Genomic DNA, 13,061 nt, shown 5'->3' with positions numbered 1-13,061 from the left:
CTGGGTGTGGTCCCATTTGGTAATTTAACTGAACTATTACTGCCTTCATATAATGTTCGAATTATACGTTTGAAAAAGCTTCCAAAGACAAAAAAATCTAGAGTGTTGAAGAGGAAGCTGTGCTCCATAGTCTCAAATGCCTTATAATAATCTATAAATAAAATATAACTTTCATCATCAATTAGGTCACTATAATCAACAAGATCTAGAATTAGACGAATATTTTTAGATATAGGTCTTCCTTTCATGAAACCAGACTGACATTCATCCACTATTGAATCAAGACATAACTTTAGTCTTTGAGATAACAGATGAGTTTTGCTGTCTTTTATTATGACAGAGTGATGTAAGCTGCATCCTGTTTTTTTACAAATTCCGGTCCGGTAGATGGCGGTATGCATCTAAAAGCTGCTATTGCAATCGATCAAAACGCACTGAAGAAGAATAATAAGTAAAACGTGTATCAGCTGAGCTGGCTAATGTGAAAACTCTGTTTGAAAGGACGTGATTTTAGAGCAGAACCAGAGATTACTGGGATGGAGAATGACATTCTTGTCTCTCTTGAAGATTTAGGGTAAGTTTAAAAAATGGCCGCCGCTGTATGAAGATGGTGTGCGAAAGCTGACATTCCATTAACCAGTTTCTTCTGTTTTAGCAGCGCATTAACGTTACAATGGAGCTTGCTTTAGGCAAACGGTGAATTTGCTCTTGTTTGGTTAACGTTAGCCTGACGTTGGTGGGTGTTTTTTATTGCTAGGGCTGTTAATATGAACCGTATCCGTGTATGTACCGGTATTAATAGACCAAAGACTGATTTTGCATGTTGTGCCACAAGCTGCGTCAGCAGAGGCTGCCCCTTCATACCAGGACAGCTCCAACACATTCCTCTCTTTTAACCAATTCCAGACCCACTCTCTAAAAATACACCATTTATTGATTAAATGCTTCTTGACTAGTTTCGTCACTATGCTGAAATATCCTGTAGCTTCTCCTCCCGAACCTATTTCTGTGCAGAAAGTACGTTCATTTAGGGACTGTTCTCTACTTATCAGTGGAGGGGGTGGCTCGGGTGTGACTTTTTTTTGTGTGTGTGTTTTGTTTTGTTGTTTTCTGATGTTGACCCTTCCCGAAGCTACATACATTTTTCTACCAGCTGCTCTCAGTGACTTGGAGAAAATGCATGACACTTCCTCAACCATAAGTAGGCCCTAACAATTTTTTTCTATATTTACACTACATATAGGTATTGGAGCCAGTGAAAAAAAGCAAATGGGACAGGACTGATAGTTATCACCAAAAGAAAGCTAATTTCTAAGTAGGGTTGCAGGGGTATAATGGTTATACACCGTGATATGAAAATTGATGTGTATTATAACATGTACATTCGCTAATCTACAATATTGAAAACGATGCAACTAGACAGAGAATCTCACCATATTTTAGTTATTTTCAAAAGGGAAACTTTTTACACATCCCTCCAAAAAAAAAAAGTTTTAGTTATGTTAATAAAACATTTGTTCAACCAAAGATAACCTTTCTGTTAACCTTTAACGGTTATTCTGCCTGATAATAATAATTCTGTAGTATCGTGATACTGTGAAACTGCTATATTTTCTGAGACAGTCAGTGTACAGTGAAAATCTCATACTGTTGCAACCTTATTTCTGGAGCAAAATGCAAATCTTCCTTACAAATCATTTCATTATCAGACAAGTTTTTTTTTTTACAGTTTCTACCAATGATAATTGGTGTGACAATATAAAAAAACAAAACAAACAAATAAAACTTGCCAGGTTTGGGGTTCACTGGGTACTGAAAAGAAAAAAATACAACCATTTCAAGTTGTATGTCCTTATCTTACCCAAAGTAAAAAAAAAACAAAACAAAAACACAAGTCCCTCCCCAGTGCTTTAATAAAAAATGTAACATGCCTGCCCTGTTGGCAGCACCCTCTCCCCTTCATAAGTAATGAACAGTCCCTAAGTTTCACTTTCTTAACTAAACAGTGAAGACTTCAGTAAATAACCAGTTTTCAGAGTGGAGTTTGGTGGTAATGAGAGTCAAACCTGGCTCTGCTCATTGAACTAAACCTCGGTATTATTACTGCTGTGCTGTACTGATGAGGGAAGCTAAGAGTTGTGCATGTGTTCATGTGTGTGTCATTTTAGGTACCAAGGCCCTCTGTTGGAGGAAGGAGCTCTGGATGGTGCTGTGAGCGGAGCAGCAGCTTCACCTGAGTTTACTAAGCTTTGTGCCTGGATCATCTCAGAGCTGAGACTCTACTGCAAGCTAGAGGAGAATGTCCATGCCACTAACTGTAAGACATATTCATCACTGTTCAGTAAAGATGCTCCTGGTGCAGAATTAATAGAACATGGGCTTGGGTTGTATGTAATTTTTCATATCTTCATACTAGAGGTGGATGATAGGGCCCCAAAATAATACCGCGATATTTCAGGGTATTTTTGTGATAACAACAGTCTTGATGATATGACAAATTAGTAAAAAAAAAAAAAATTATTTACACCCACCCACAATAGCAACTCGTACAATGTCGAGAAAAGTAATATTCTCACATCCATTTTCCTTCTCATTTCTTTCGGTCACGGAACTTAGACTTTTTTTGTCAGTTTGTTCTGTTTTGGTTGGTATGCTTTTTAATACATTATTGTTTTGTGTATGTGTCATTCCAATTTTGCCACATGAAGCACTTTGGGCTGCATGTTTGTAGGAAAGGTGCTATATGACACAACAAAATAAAACTCACCCAAAGCGTCTTGGTTACTCTTATCACTCATCCAGTTACTTAGTGCACTGTTCTAACAAAAATAAAATAAAAAACTGAAATAAAAATAAACCCTTAATTCACTGAGTAAGATGTAGAAAACATGCTGTTTTTCTCTACGGTTTGTCTGGGTCATTGTTGGCTGGCTATTTGCAATCCACTGTGCGCCGGATGGGTGCGGAAATACAGGTTCCATGACACACGCAGGCTGCTTAAGCAGCCAGTGTGGCCCAGGCGTTACTTCTCCATCAATCTGTGTCTCGGTGTCTTTACGGTGTCTTTAAGCTCAGCTGCCTACCCCACCAGTAGAGACCGGAGACTGACCTCTGGTGGTGTGTGACTGACTTTAATAGCGAGAGGAGTGCCTGTATTTATGACGGTATTAAAAATTGTACCGTGGGGATTTTTGAATACCCTGGTATATCATAATACTGCCATACTGCCCAAGTCTAAGAACATAATGAATGGTGACAGAACAGTTGGACATCAAATTATATTTTTTTTCTTCTCTTCCAAGCTGAAGGTTGATGACAATGGCAAAGACATGAAAAGTGAAATATATACTTCAGTCTATAACTACAGTCATTAGGTTAGATTACTAAGCTTTTAACTTATGGTAGAAGGGGGAAAATCTACATTTGGACATTTTCAATCACTGACCTCTTTTACATGGACATGAATAATTAGGGGCCAGGCAGCCTAAGCTGCCAGGACCCTATTGTTTTGCTGTATGTTCTTCTTCTTCTTCCGAGGAAATCATACTTCCCATGCGCAAAAAATCACCAAACTTTGCACAAAGGTCCAGTCCCATGCCAGATTGCCTCAGCTGCAAAAACAGGCCAATAGTCCTGATGGTGGCGCTACAGCAAGCCTCTAAAGTTCAAAATTATGAAAATTCACAACAAATCAACCATATGTGCTACAGATTTGCAACTTTCACCAAAATGTAGCCCCAGTACTCAAGAAACTTTTGTACATTTAAACCTATTGCAAATTATGAAATCCATTACTCTGTTTTTTTTTCAAAAACTGTAAAACTCTATTAAACCTATCTCCTCCCACAATTTTTGCTCACTTGACACCAAACTTGCTACAGAGCATCTTCAGACTGTCCTACACAAACGATCCACACAAATTTTGGATTCATCAAAAATTGAGCCTACAGTGCATCAAAATGTTTGACTGTAAACGGTATTGTAAACATATACTTGCAAATTCTTGTTAAATACATTTTCAGTGTTCATTAAAAAAATGACAAAATTACAGCATTTTGAATTTTGCTCTCATGTGAACAATTGGAGTCAGTGCAAAAATGGCATTTTTAAACATCAGTTTTTCACTTATGGAGCCAATAAATCATTGTTGTCTAGATGCAATTTGTGTATTTTCGGACTTTTGTCTTAATAACTGAATTTTTGACAGCCGTTTGAAATTTGTCTTTACACACTAACAGCTGCTGTCTTGCACACAGGTGACTGACTTAGTCAATTTGTGAAGCTACATGTGACATTTCTGTTTGCCAGTTAGCTCAGTGAGATAGAGGAAGGTTCTTGGTGTTGAAGATTGAGTTCAAGCCTCAGCTCGTGCAACATTTCTATATGAGAAATCTACCCAAACTTTTCATAAAGGTCCAGTCCCATGCCAGATGTCCTCAACTGGAAACACAAGACAATAGTCCTGATGGTGGCGCTACAGCAAGCCTCTAAATTTCAAAACTTTGAAAATTCATAACAAATCAACCATATGTGCTTACAGCTTTGGAACTTTCACTTTGAAATGTGCTTTTCCATGGCATGGATGGCTACTGTCTGGCACCCGGATGCTTGGCTTAGTCAATTTGTGAAGCCACACATGAACTGTCACTTGCCAATTAGCTCAGTGAGATAGAAGACGGACCTCAGTCTCAGAAGTTGTGAGTTCAAGCCTCAGCTAAGCAAATGTTCTAATGTGAAAGTCCTATGTTCAGGCATCATGCTATGTGGATTAGAGACTACCAAGGTTAAAGTAATTATGATCCAGGCAGTTTTGCGGAGAGACAAATACTCTTTATCAACACTTTCCCCTGTTATCCCTTGTCTCTTTTCCCTGTTTATGTGGCTTAGCTATCAGTCAATATGCAGAGTCTATCCAATAGCTACTTTTACATTTTAAAAAATGTTTTCATCTTTGTCACTATGGATAATGTTTAGCTTTAAGCTAGATCAGGCCAGTTTGTTCATAATTGCTAGCAGTTAGTTATTCTTACTTTCTTGTTCTTGAGTTTTTTCTTTCCTTTGTATATTGAGTCTGATCACTTCAGCCACTCATCCACACTTTGAAGGGCATGCCATAATGATATGATGTAGCTTCTATGTTGTGATATGCTTTGTTTTAGTGTGTGTGTGTTGCTCAGATTTGCCTAATTTTGCCTAAAATTGCCCGGCCCTGACCATTGCTGCACAGCAGCTATAATTTGTTTATGAGTTTTCCCCTGGTTATGATCATATTCGGGATATAATGTTTACATGAGGACGGAGGAATCCTGGTAATATTGATAAATACTAGTAAATGAGTAATTTGCATAATAAGCGAATTAATTATGCCAAATACTGGAAATGGGTATAATTTTGCTTCTTGTTAACTTATAAAGGTGATCTAAGTGTACATGACCATGTTTGTGACAACCAGGAATTCATCCATTACCATGTTGCAGTTATGACACCTTTCCTTATTAGCATAATTTGCATAAATTATGTAAAAATTAGTTAAAAAACAGGAAATCGTTACATGTATTTACTTTAAACAACTAATAAAGATGATCTTACATAGTTTAAGTCAAAGTTAGAAAGTCCACAAGTTAATCTGTCATAAATAAATATTTTCTTCATATTACAAAAGTTGTAAAAGTGTATTAATTAATTAATTTATATTTTTTTTATGATAATAATAATTATACAACAAGTATGACAATAAAGGCCATTTATATAGTTTTGATACATTTATTAAATGCGCATCAAAACATCAAAAACCAAAAATGTGGGTGGTAACAAGCCAATTTAAGCTGACAAACTATGCATCCACAGGCTCAACAACACAACAAACTTCACACTTTAATTGTTCATTCATGTGTCACTGTAGTTTCTACACTTGCAAGATGCAGTACATGGGTTAGGCTTGCAGCCGCATCGGGCTGTCTTGCACCCAGTAGTGCAGGCACAAGTAATTAGCTCCACACAGGCTTCTGGAACTGGAGGCAATGACATGAGTTGAGGTACAAGCACATTGTCGTCAGTCTTCCATCCCATTTTTTCAGCAGGTGGTAGAACTGGGTGCTGCAAGTGGGCCTGTCGCCAGACCAAAGCCTGGAAGCGTGAACGCTGAATGTGAAAATAGAGAGAATCTTTGGTTGGCGGTAGTCTCTCTATTGTCATGCCCTTAATAAACATGCTTGATCAAACATCATTGATGTTGTCAGCATTCATCGCGCCATACAATTTGCAGGAAAAAACCTCTGCATCTTGAATTGTGTGATCATCGAGGTCAGGACCTTCACCAAGACCCTTAAGCAGATGGCTATGCTTTACGAACACATCCCAGCATGTCTTCTTTGTATGGCCTTAAATGTATGATTTTGAGTCACTCTCAGTAAGAGCATGGAAGCCTGGGAGCAGCTTGAGGACATGTTCTTCCATCTGCAGCTTTTCCACGATTTCATGAACTGGGATGTACTTTCTTGCCTTAGCTGTACCTGCTTTCATCCAGATTCGTTGGCATGGCATCATGTGGAAGTAAGCAGTCAGCAGTATTAAGACATCAGTGTCTCTTGCAGAGACAACAATGGTCGCTGCACTGCAATTCTTGTGTCTGTTTCTTCGTGTTTAGCTTCCAAGCTGTCAGTGTCAAGTGTTGGGTCAGAAGCTTCGTCTCTTTCATCATCGCTGAAGCCACCTGCAGCAACAATGGTCTTGTTGGCTGGCGCTTTTAGAATCAGCTGTTGTGAGAGAAAAGGAGCAAGGCCCGCCTTGTTGTCCTAGTGAGCAATGAAGTTTTCCCACTTTTCAGGAAGCGGCAAATCTCTTCTTGTAACTGATCTCCTGATTGCCACTGAACCTCTTCCACGCCATTTCCGTGCTCCACCTTTGATTGAATGTTTTTGGTAGCGATCGAACAGGACATCAATTCACTGAAACTGTGCTCCACTTTGAAGAATAGATTCAACAAACACATCTGCTAAGTCTCCAAACGTTTTTGCTGCTTGTGGTTTGCCAATGGCAATGACCAGAGCTTGACCATCAATGACAAGCATTGGTTCATCCTGTAGGTCTCTGGCTTCAAGGTGATTAGGGCATGAAATATCTGCAGTCAACATCTTGACAAGTATTGCCTTTGAACCTGTACGAAGCTGCCCATTTACTTCTGCCAAAGACAGAGGTACTACGAACAGTTCATGTGTCATGTTATTGAGGTTGACTGGGCGTCCTGCTTCATATGCAGCAATGAGGCGCTGTAAGATGTTTCTGTCTGCCTTGACAGTTTTTGCCTTCCCAGTTTTGGGGAATGACTTGCACTTCAAACAGTGAAGTCAAATACTTGTTCTGTGTAAGTTTGTCCCTGAAAGTGACTCTTCTCTCCTCACACGGCATCAGCCGTAGGTATTCGTTATGAAAATTTGGTATTCGATATTCGTTTTTTTATTTACTTTTATTATTATTATTATTATTATTATTTATTTATTTTTTTTTTTTTTTTCAAAACTTTTAAATTGCATTGTTAAAAATGTGAAAATATAGTATCGCCTACCAACGGAGCTTGTGCACGGCAGGCTTGAGCGCATCTGTCTGAGGCTGTGCATCAATGCCAAGTTTTACCACTTTATCACTATTCCCTCTAACTTGTAGCTGTTTTTTCGTTATCTTTTGAATTTAATATGAATCATGGAACCGTTTTTGTCAACGTTTGTTTCCCCCGTTTTGTACAATAAATTGTTTAAAGTTTCAACAAGTTTCTTTTGGAGTACGTGACACAAGTGTGTTTTGAAAACGGCCGCGGACTGTCACCTGCTCAACGCATCACTACCTTCGGCTGCCATGACAGTAATAGCCAATAATGTCAAAATACCATTTACAGACCGATTTAACAGACGATCACTGCTGCCCGACCCGCAGGTCCATTTGCGGGTCCCGCGGGTTACGGGTTGACCCGCGCATCACTACTCAGCTCAGTCTATAAATGCTGTACACAACAGTAAGGCTATAGACTTCATATTCTATTCAGGCCGGCAGAACCAGCAGCGCATCGGCTCTACAGTGCACGGCACTGCTGATTAACCATTTTATTGCAGCACAGAGTGTCTGCCAGCAACCAATTACTTGCAGAGGCTTCCTACAACTTGTTTCAGTGGTTCCGATTTAATCAGAGGACAAATTAAACAGGATGACTAGCCAATGTGAAAATCAAAAGAAAGCATAGAATAATGTACTGAAGGAGACTGTTGTGCCATCACATTTTTTTGTGGTTTGAGAGCAAAGTTTCGGTCGCTGCTGTGCAAAACTCCACAATACAATTAGGTCCGAAAAAACCCGGAGGCAGCACGGCCACAGCACCCAAGTAGGTTGCCCTCAACTAGGGGTGGGCGATATATATCTTTAACGATAATATCGTCATTGTTGTTTTAACGATGTGCAAATTTACGTTATCGAGTATGCAAATGACTTAATAAAAACAACTGAAAACACACGTTGAAACCGAAACCTGCAGCAGCATGCCGCAGTACGCCTACGTGGTCACATGATCTCTCACTGGCACCTTCCCGGCAGGTCAGCCTGCTGCTAAACAAACATTAGCGAGACAACATAGCAACACCGCCCACGGATGCTCCAGCAGCTTCGGAAGACGTGGGTCAACTGTAGTGATAGGTCCCAGCCTGTCAGGCTAAAGTTGCAGTACCGGAAGACCGTCTACGAAGCTACCTAGCCTAGCCACAGTTAGCTGAACGAAGTGGCAACATGGCACAGTTTCAAGTCTCCCCGCCGGAAAAGTTCACCTTCAAGGCTGAAGACTGGCCTAAATGGATTAAACGCTTTGACAGATTCCGCATTGCTTCTGGATTGGAGACGCAAGCAGAAGAGAATCGCAGGAATGTGATCTTTGAGAGAGTAACGTTTAATCAGCGGCTTCAAGAAACGGGCGAGACGGCCAACAGTTTCATTACGGTGCTGCACTGCCTGGCGTAGCACTGCGGTTATGGGGCTCTAAATGATGAGATGGTGAGGGACAGGCTTGTGGTGAGTCTGCGGGACAAACGCCTATCTGAACAGTTGCAAATGGACCCGGAATTGACGCTACAAAAGGCCGTCACCAGAGTCAAACAGAGAGAGCAGGTAAAAAAGCAGCAAGAAATGTTGAGAACATTTTTCCATTAATATCATCCATGAGAAACAATTAATGAGCTATAACTCAGGCTGTTAAAAACACATATTTAAAAGAATATTGTCTAATTATCGTTATCTTAAAAATCCCCCAAAATACCGAGATATTTTTTTTTGTCCATATCGCACACCCCTACCCTCAACCCATGCTTCCAAAAGTCCAGATGATTGGACGTGGTTGCCTATGACTGACATGAATTTCATGGCAGTATGAAGGCCCCCAATCTGACGAGGCAGTCCATGTAGTCAGCATTTGCCCACTTCAGCTTCATCAACTTACAGAACAATGCCTCATCCACTGTGATAACAACATAATGCTGCCCAAGTTTTCTTGCCACGTGTTTGCATCTCAGGACAACTGTATTCAGTGTATCTAGGTCATGGGCAGGTGCTTGGATAATGGGCATATAACCAATGCTTGTCATTTCAGGTGACATTTCACTGTGATTACGATTGAAGTTTGTCCAGCCTTCCTTCATGTGTCCTTGATCCTGACGTTTGAAAAAGAATGCCATGTCTTTGGCGGTAGATTTTACAGTTGATCCATTCTCATTTGAGTTTTTGAACCACTCCTTCTTGGTATTTTCTGTGGATTTTGGACAGGCCTTTCCTTCTGTAACTCTGGCTGGAACAAGCATCTCCATTACCATAGGAACCTGAAGGCTTTCCTTTTTTGATGGCTTCAAATCCTTAATCATCATGTTGCCTTCTGGACCACGTTGCCAGCCTGCCATCTGTGTTGCATGGAAGGTGTTCTTGCCATCAAGTGTTGAATCATTTATGTCATGTAAAATGTGTAAATCTTCCATACACAAAGTTAGGTGGAGTCACTGCTCCAGTTTCTGGATCCATGGCTTGTAGTGTTTTCTCTGCCATAGCGGTGTGAAGCTGCAGCAAGCTGTGGTAGCTGATGATGTGTCCTGCATTGTGAAACAGTTTCATCAGTTCCTTTGATCGCGTTGCTTGGTGCAATGTACTTGCTAGCCCCATATGCTTGGGTGTCCAATGTTTCCCTCCTGTCACGTTGTAGACAAGCTCTTCGACCAAGCTTAGAACTCTTGTCTGAGTATAAGCTTCCTCCCTCTCCAATGTGATGTCTTCTTCATCATTTGGAATTTGTTCCAACAGACTGAGGCCACCAAACATCAAGGAGATGAACATGAAAACACTTTCAGGAACACATGCTATCATTTCTTCTTCACTGACAGCTAATCCAGTGTACTTGGGGTGTGCCAGTATGTCTTCTCTTAATTTCAGAGCTACATGAACCATCGCTCTGAATCCCTCATCAGACTGATATATAGGGATTGCACAAGACTCATCTTCCTCTAACATGACATCTGAAAATGGCACATGTACAAATTTCTTGGGAACAAGCAACACATTTTTGTTAGGTACAGCGTTGAAGTCATATGAATCCTGTGCATATACTTGAAGTTTTTCTTTGAATGTAGATCTCCTGCTTCTAAATGATGGTGGAACTTCAACATTGGCCTTTTGTGCTAATTCACGGTATCTGTTCCAAACCTCAGACAGTTCAAGTACATGTTCCTTCTTTGCTGATGTCCTCATCTCAATAACAAGTCATTCCATTGCCAGATCTGTTTTTTCAGAACTTTCTTTTGTCTTTGTGGCATTTCGCTTGAACTTCTTGTAGCAGTTTGGGTGGTATTTCCCTTCTGCTGTGATAAGGTCACTAATACCTGCTAGTCGCACATGGGCCTCTTGGTTGTACTTGGACAACTCCAGTATCTCATCACTCATCTTAAATGTAATGACAAATGATACTAATTCTTTCCCTCTTGTGTCTTGGCAGAAAATGCAGGGATCCCAATTGACAGATTTTGTTGAGCTCCGCAGCATAGTAGTTGATGTTTTTTGTTCACAGCTTTGTTGTCTGGATGTCTGAATTTTCTCTTGTAATCTTCCAATTTTATCTTAACTTTTGAATGATGAATAACATGACTTGTGCCACCACAGCTGATCAACATCTGTTGATGATATTTCCTTGATTCAATCAATTACAGTTCTGTTGCCACGGTCGCACAGTTTGTGTCTCGTCTCTGAAGCAGATTTTAATGCCTCAGGTCCCTTTATTAACTTATCACTTGTACTCTCTTGACAGATGAGACATTCTCCTAAATCTGGGGAACGGCCAGTCTTCTTGAGACTTACAGCAGCTTCCATGATCAGGCCTTTATGGTCCCCCTGAAACACAAATTAAATGTACTCGCTTTAAAATGATATAGCTTATTTATAGTTTTCCTATTTGATGATTGAATGTTGACTTACACTTTTTGTGATAGGTGATCTAAAGTGGGTACACTACAGTATTTTGAAGAGATTATTTTCTACAATGTAATTCAAACTATTCCACACATTTCGAAAGAATTATCTGTCATCCTCACACCTTTCCTTCCTTCCTTCCTTGTCTCCCTCCCTCAGCTTGTTCCTTATCCACAGTCTTAAGTGAGGGGATTTTAACTGAAAGGACAAAACAGGGATAGATTATGCGTTTGGCATACTTTATATTGCAAATATAGCTAATCTCAGTTTAGTTTTTATTACAGATTGTATAATGCTACTAAAAATAATTCGGTTTATTGAACTTGAGATATATCGATGAAATTGTTTGATAGCAATTTAAGTCATTGTCATAAATGGAGCATGATCTGTTTGATAAAAAATCTATCTAAAGAAACATGTGACACAACCACCATTGCAACAAAAATACTAGACCATCTTACTTTTTAAAGACATTTACTTTAGGATGCCAAACACATCAAATATCCAATCAGTTAATGTTAACTGTAGATTTGAATTATTAAGCTAAACACATGCATCCAGTATTTATGCCTGCTAGGCCCATGTTACATCCATCCACAAAAATGTATGAAAATGTGCACAGTAGTGTCCCTGCTCACACACAGACAGGTAGACATACACATGCAAATTTCGCCTAAAACATAACATTTTGGCAGGGGAATTATAAAAAACTGAGAACCTTATTTCACTGGCATATGATGAATTCTTGTTTGGGACATATTGAACTTTCAAAAAATGTAGTATGCCGACTTTTCCTCAAAAATGCCTACAGGGTTACAGAATTTTGAAGTTACAGCCTTGACTGTGTCTTTCTGTCTCAACCACACACAGTTCATACTGAGCTAGCGTAACGTTATTCCTGAAAACAGCTGCTCTACTCTTCTAACACTGTCCCCCACACCAGGGCTAGACTGTTGCTGTCACCGCGTAGGTGGATAAAGCTCTGCAGCCTCTTTCATTACTGAAAGGCAAAACTCTGTTTCTTTATCACTCCGGATGTGAATGTAAATGGGAGAAGGTGTAAACATGTAACAGTGTCCTGGTTTCTTTTGGAGTTCTCCAGCTAGCATTTGGGTTTCTAATAAATTGGATAAGGTCTTATCCAGGTTTCTGAAAACAGGATTTGGTGTTTACATGGTAAGACTCATAAACAGGGCACTCTAAAAACCCAATCATGAACAGGTTAGTAACATCCATGTTAACACACTCATTGCTGTCACAAATTTAGCAGTGAGTTTCTGTTTGACATCTGCCAGGTTGTTGTTAACACAACTACTGTAACTGTCTTTTTGATTGGACTGGGTATGTGTGAGATTTAATTGTTTGGTGTGTGTGTCGTTATACCCCTCCCAGGTCCGAGTGAGGCAGAGGGCTTCCAGCTGGAGATGAGCGGCCTGCTGTCAGAGCTTTCTTGTCCGTACTCAGTCCTCACCAGTGGAGACATTACCCAGAGGTTCCTCAAACGGACAGACTGTCTGCTGCTCCTCAGTATGATCACAACTCTTTAAACATCTCATTTTAAAAAGCAACCTGAAATTATATAA

At 39.9% G+C, this 13,061-nt stretch overlaps 1 protein-coding gene across 1 annotated transcript in view; it reads left to right on the top strand.

Moving 5' to 3' along the window:
* The first annotated feature begins 414 nt into the window (after window positions 1-414).
* Window positions 415-13,061, top strand: part of fam98a (family with sequence similarity 98 member A) — a 30,789-nt gene continuing 18,142 nt past the window's right edge. The window contains exons 1-3 of the mRNA XM_033612571.2: window positions 415-574; window positions 2,169-2,317; window positions 12,871-13,005. Coding sequence (XP_033468462.1) covers window positions 537-574; window positions 2,169-2,317; window positions 12,871-13,005 — 322 coding nt within the window. The 5' untranslated portion in view covers window positions 415-536. The remainder of the gene's footprint in view (window positions 575-2,168; window positions 2,318-12,870; window positions 13,006-13,061) is intronic.

This window comes from Epinephelus lanceolatus, chromosome 17, assembly GCF_041903045.1.
Source record: "Epinephelus lanceolatus isolate andai-2023 chromosome 17, ASM4190304v1, whole genome shotgun sequence".
Lineage (NCBI taxonomy): Eukaryota > Metazoa > Chordata > Actinopteri > Perciformes > Serranidae > Epinephelus > Epinephelus lanceolatus.
This window is presented reverse-complemented; position numbering and strand designations above follow the sequence as displayed.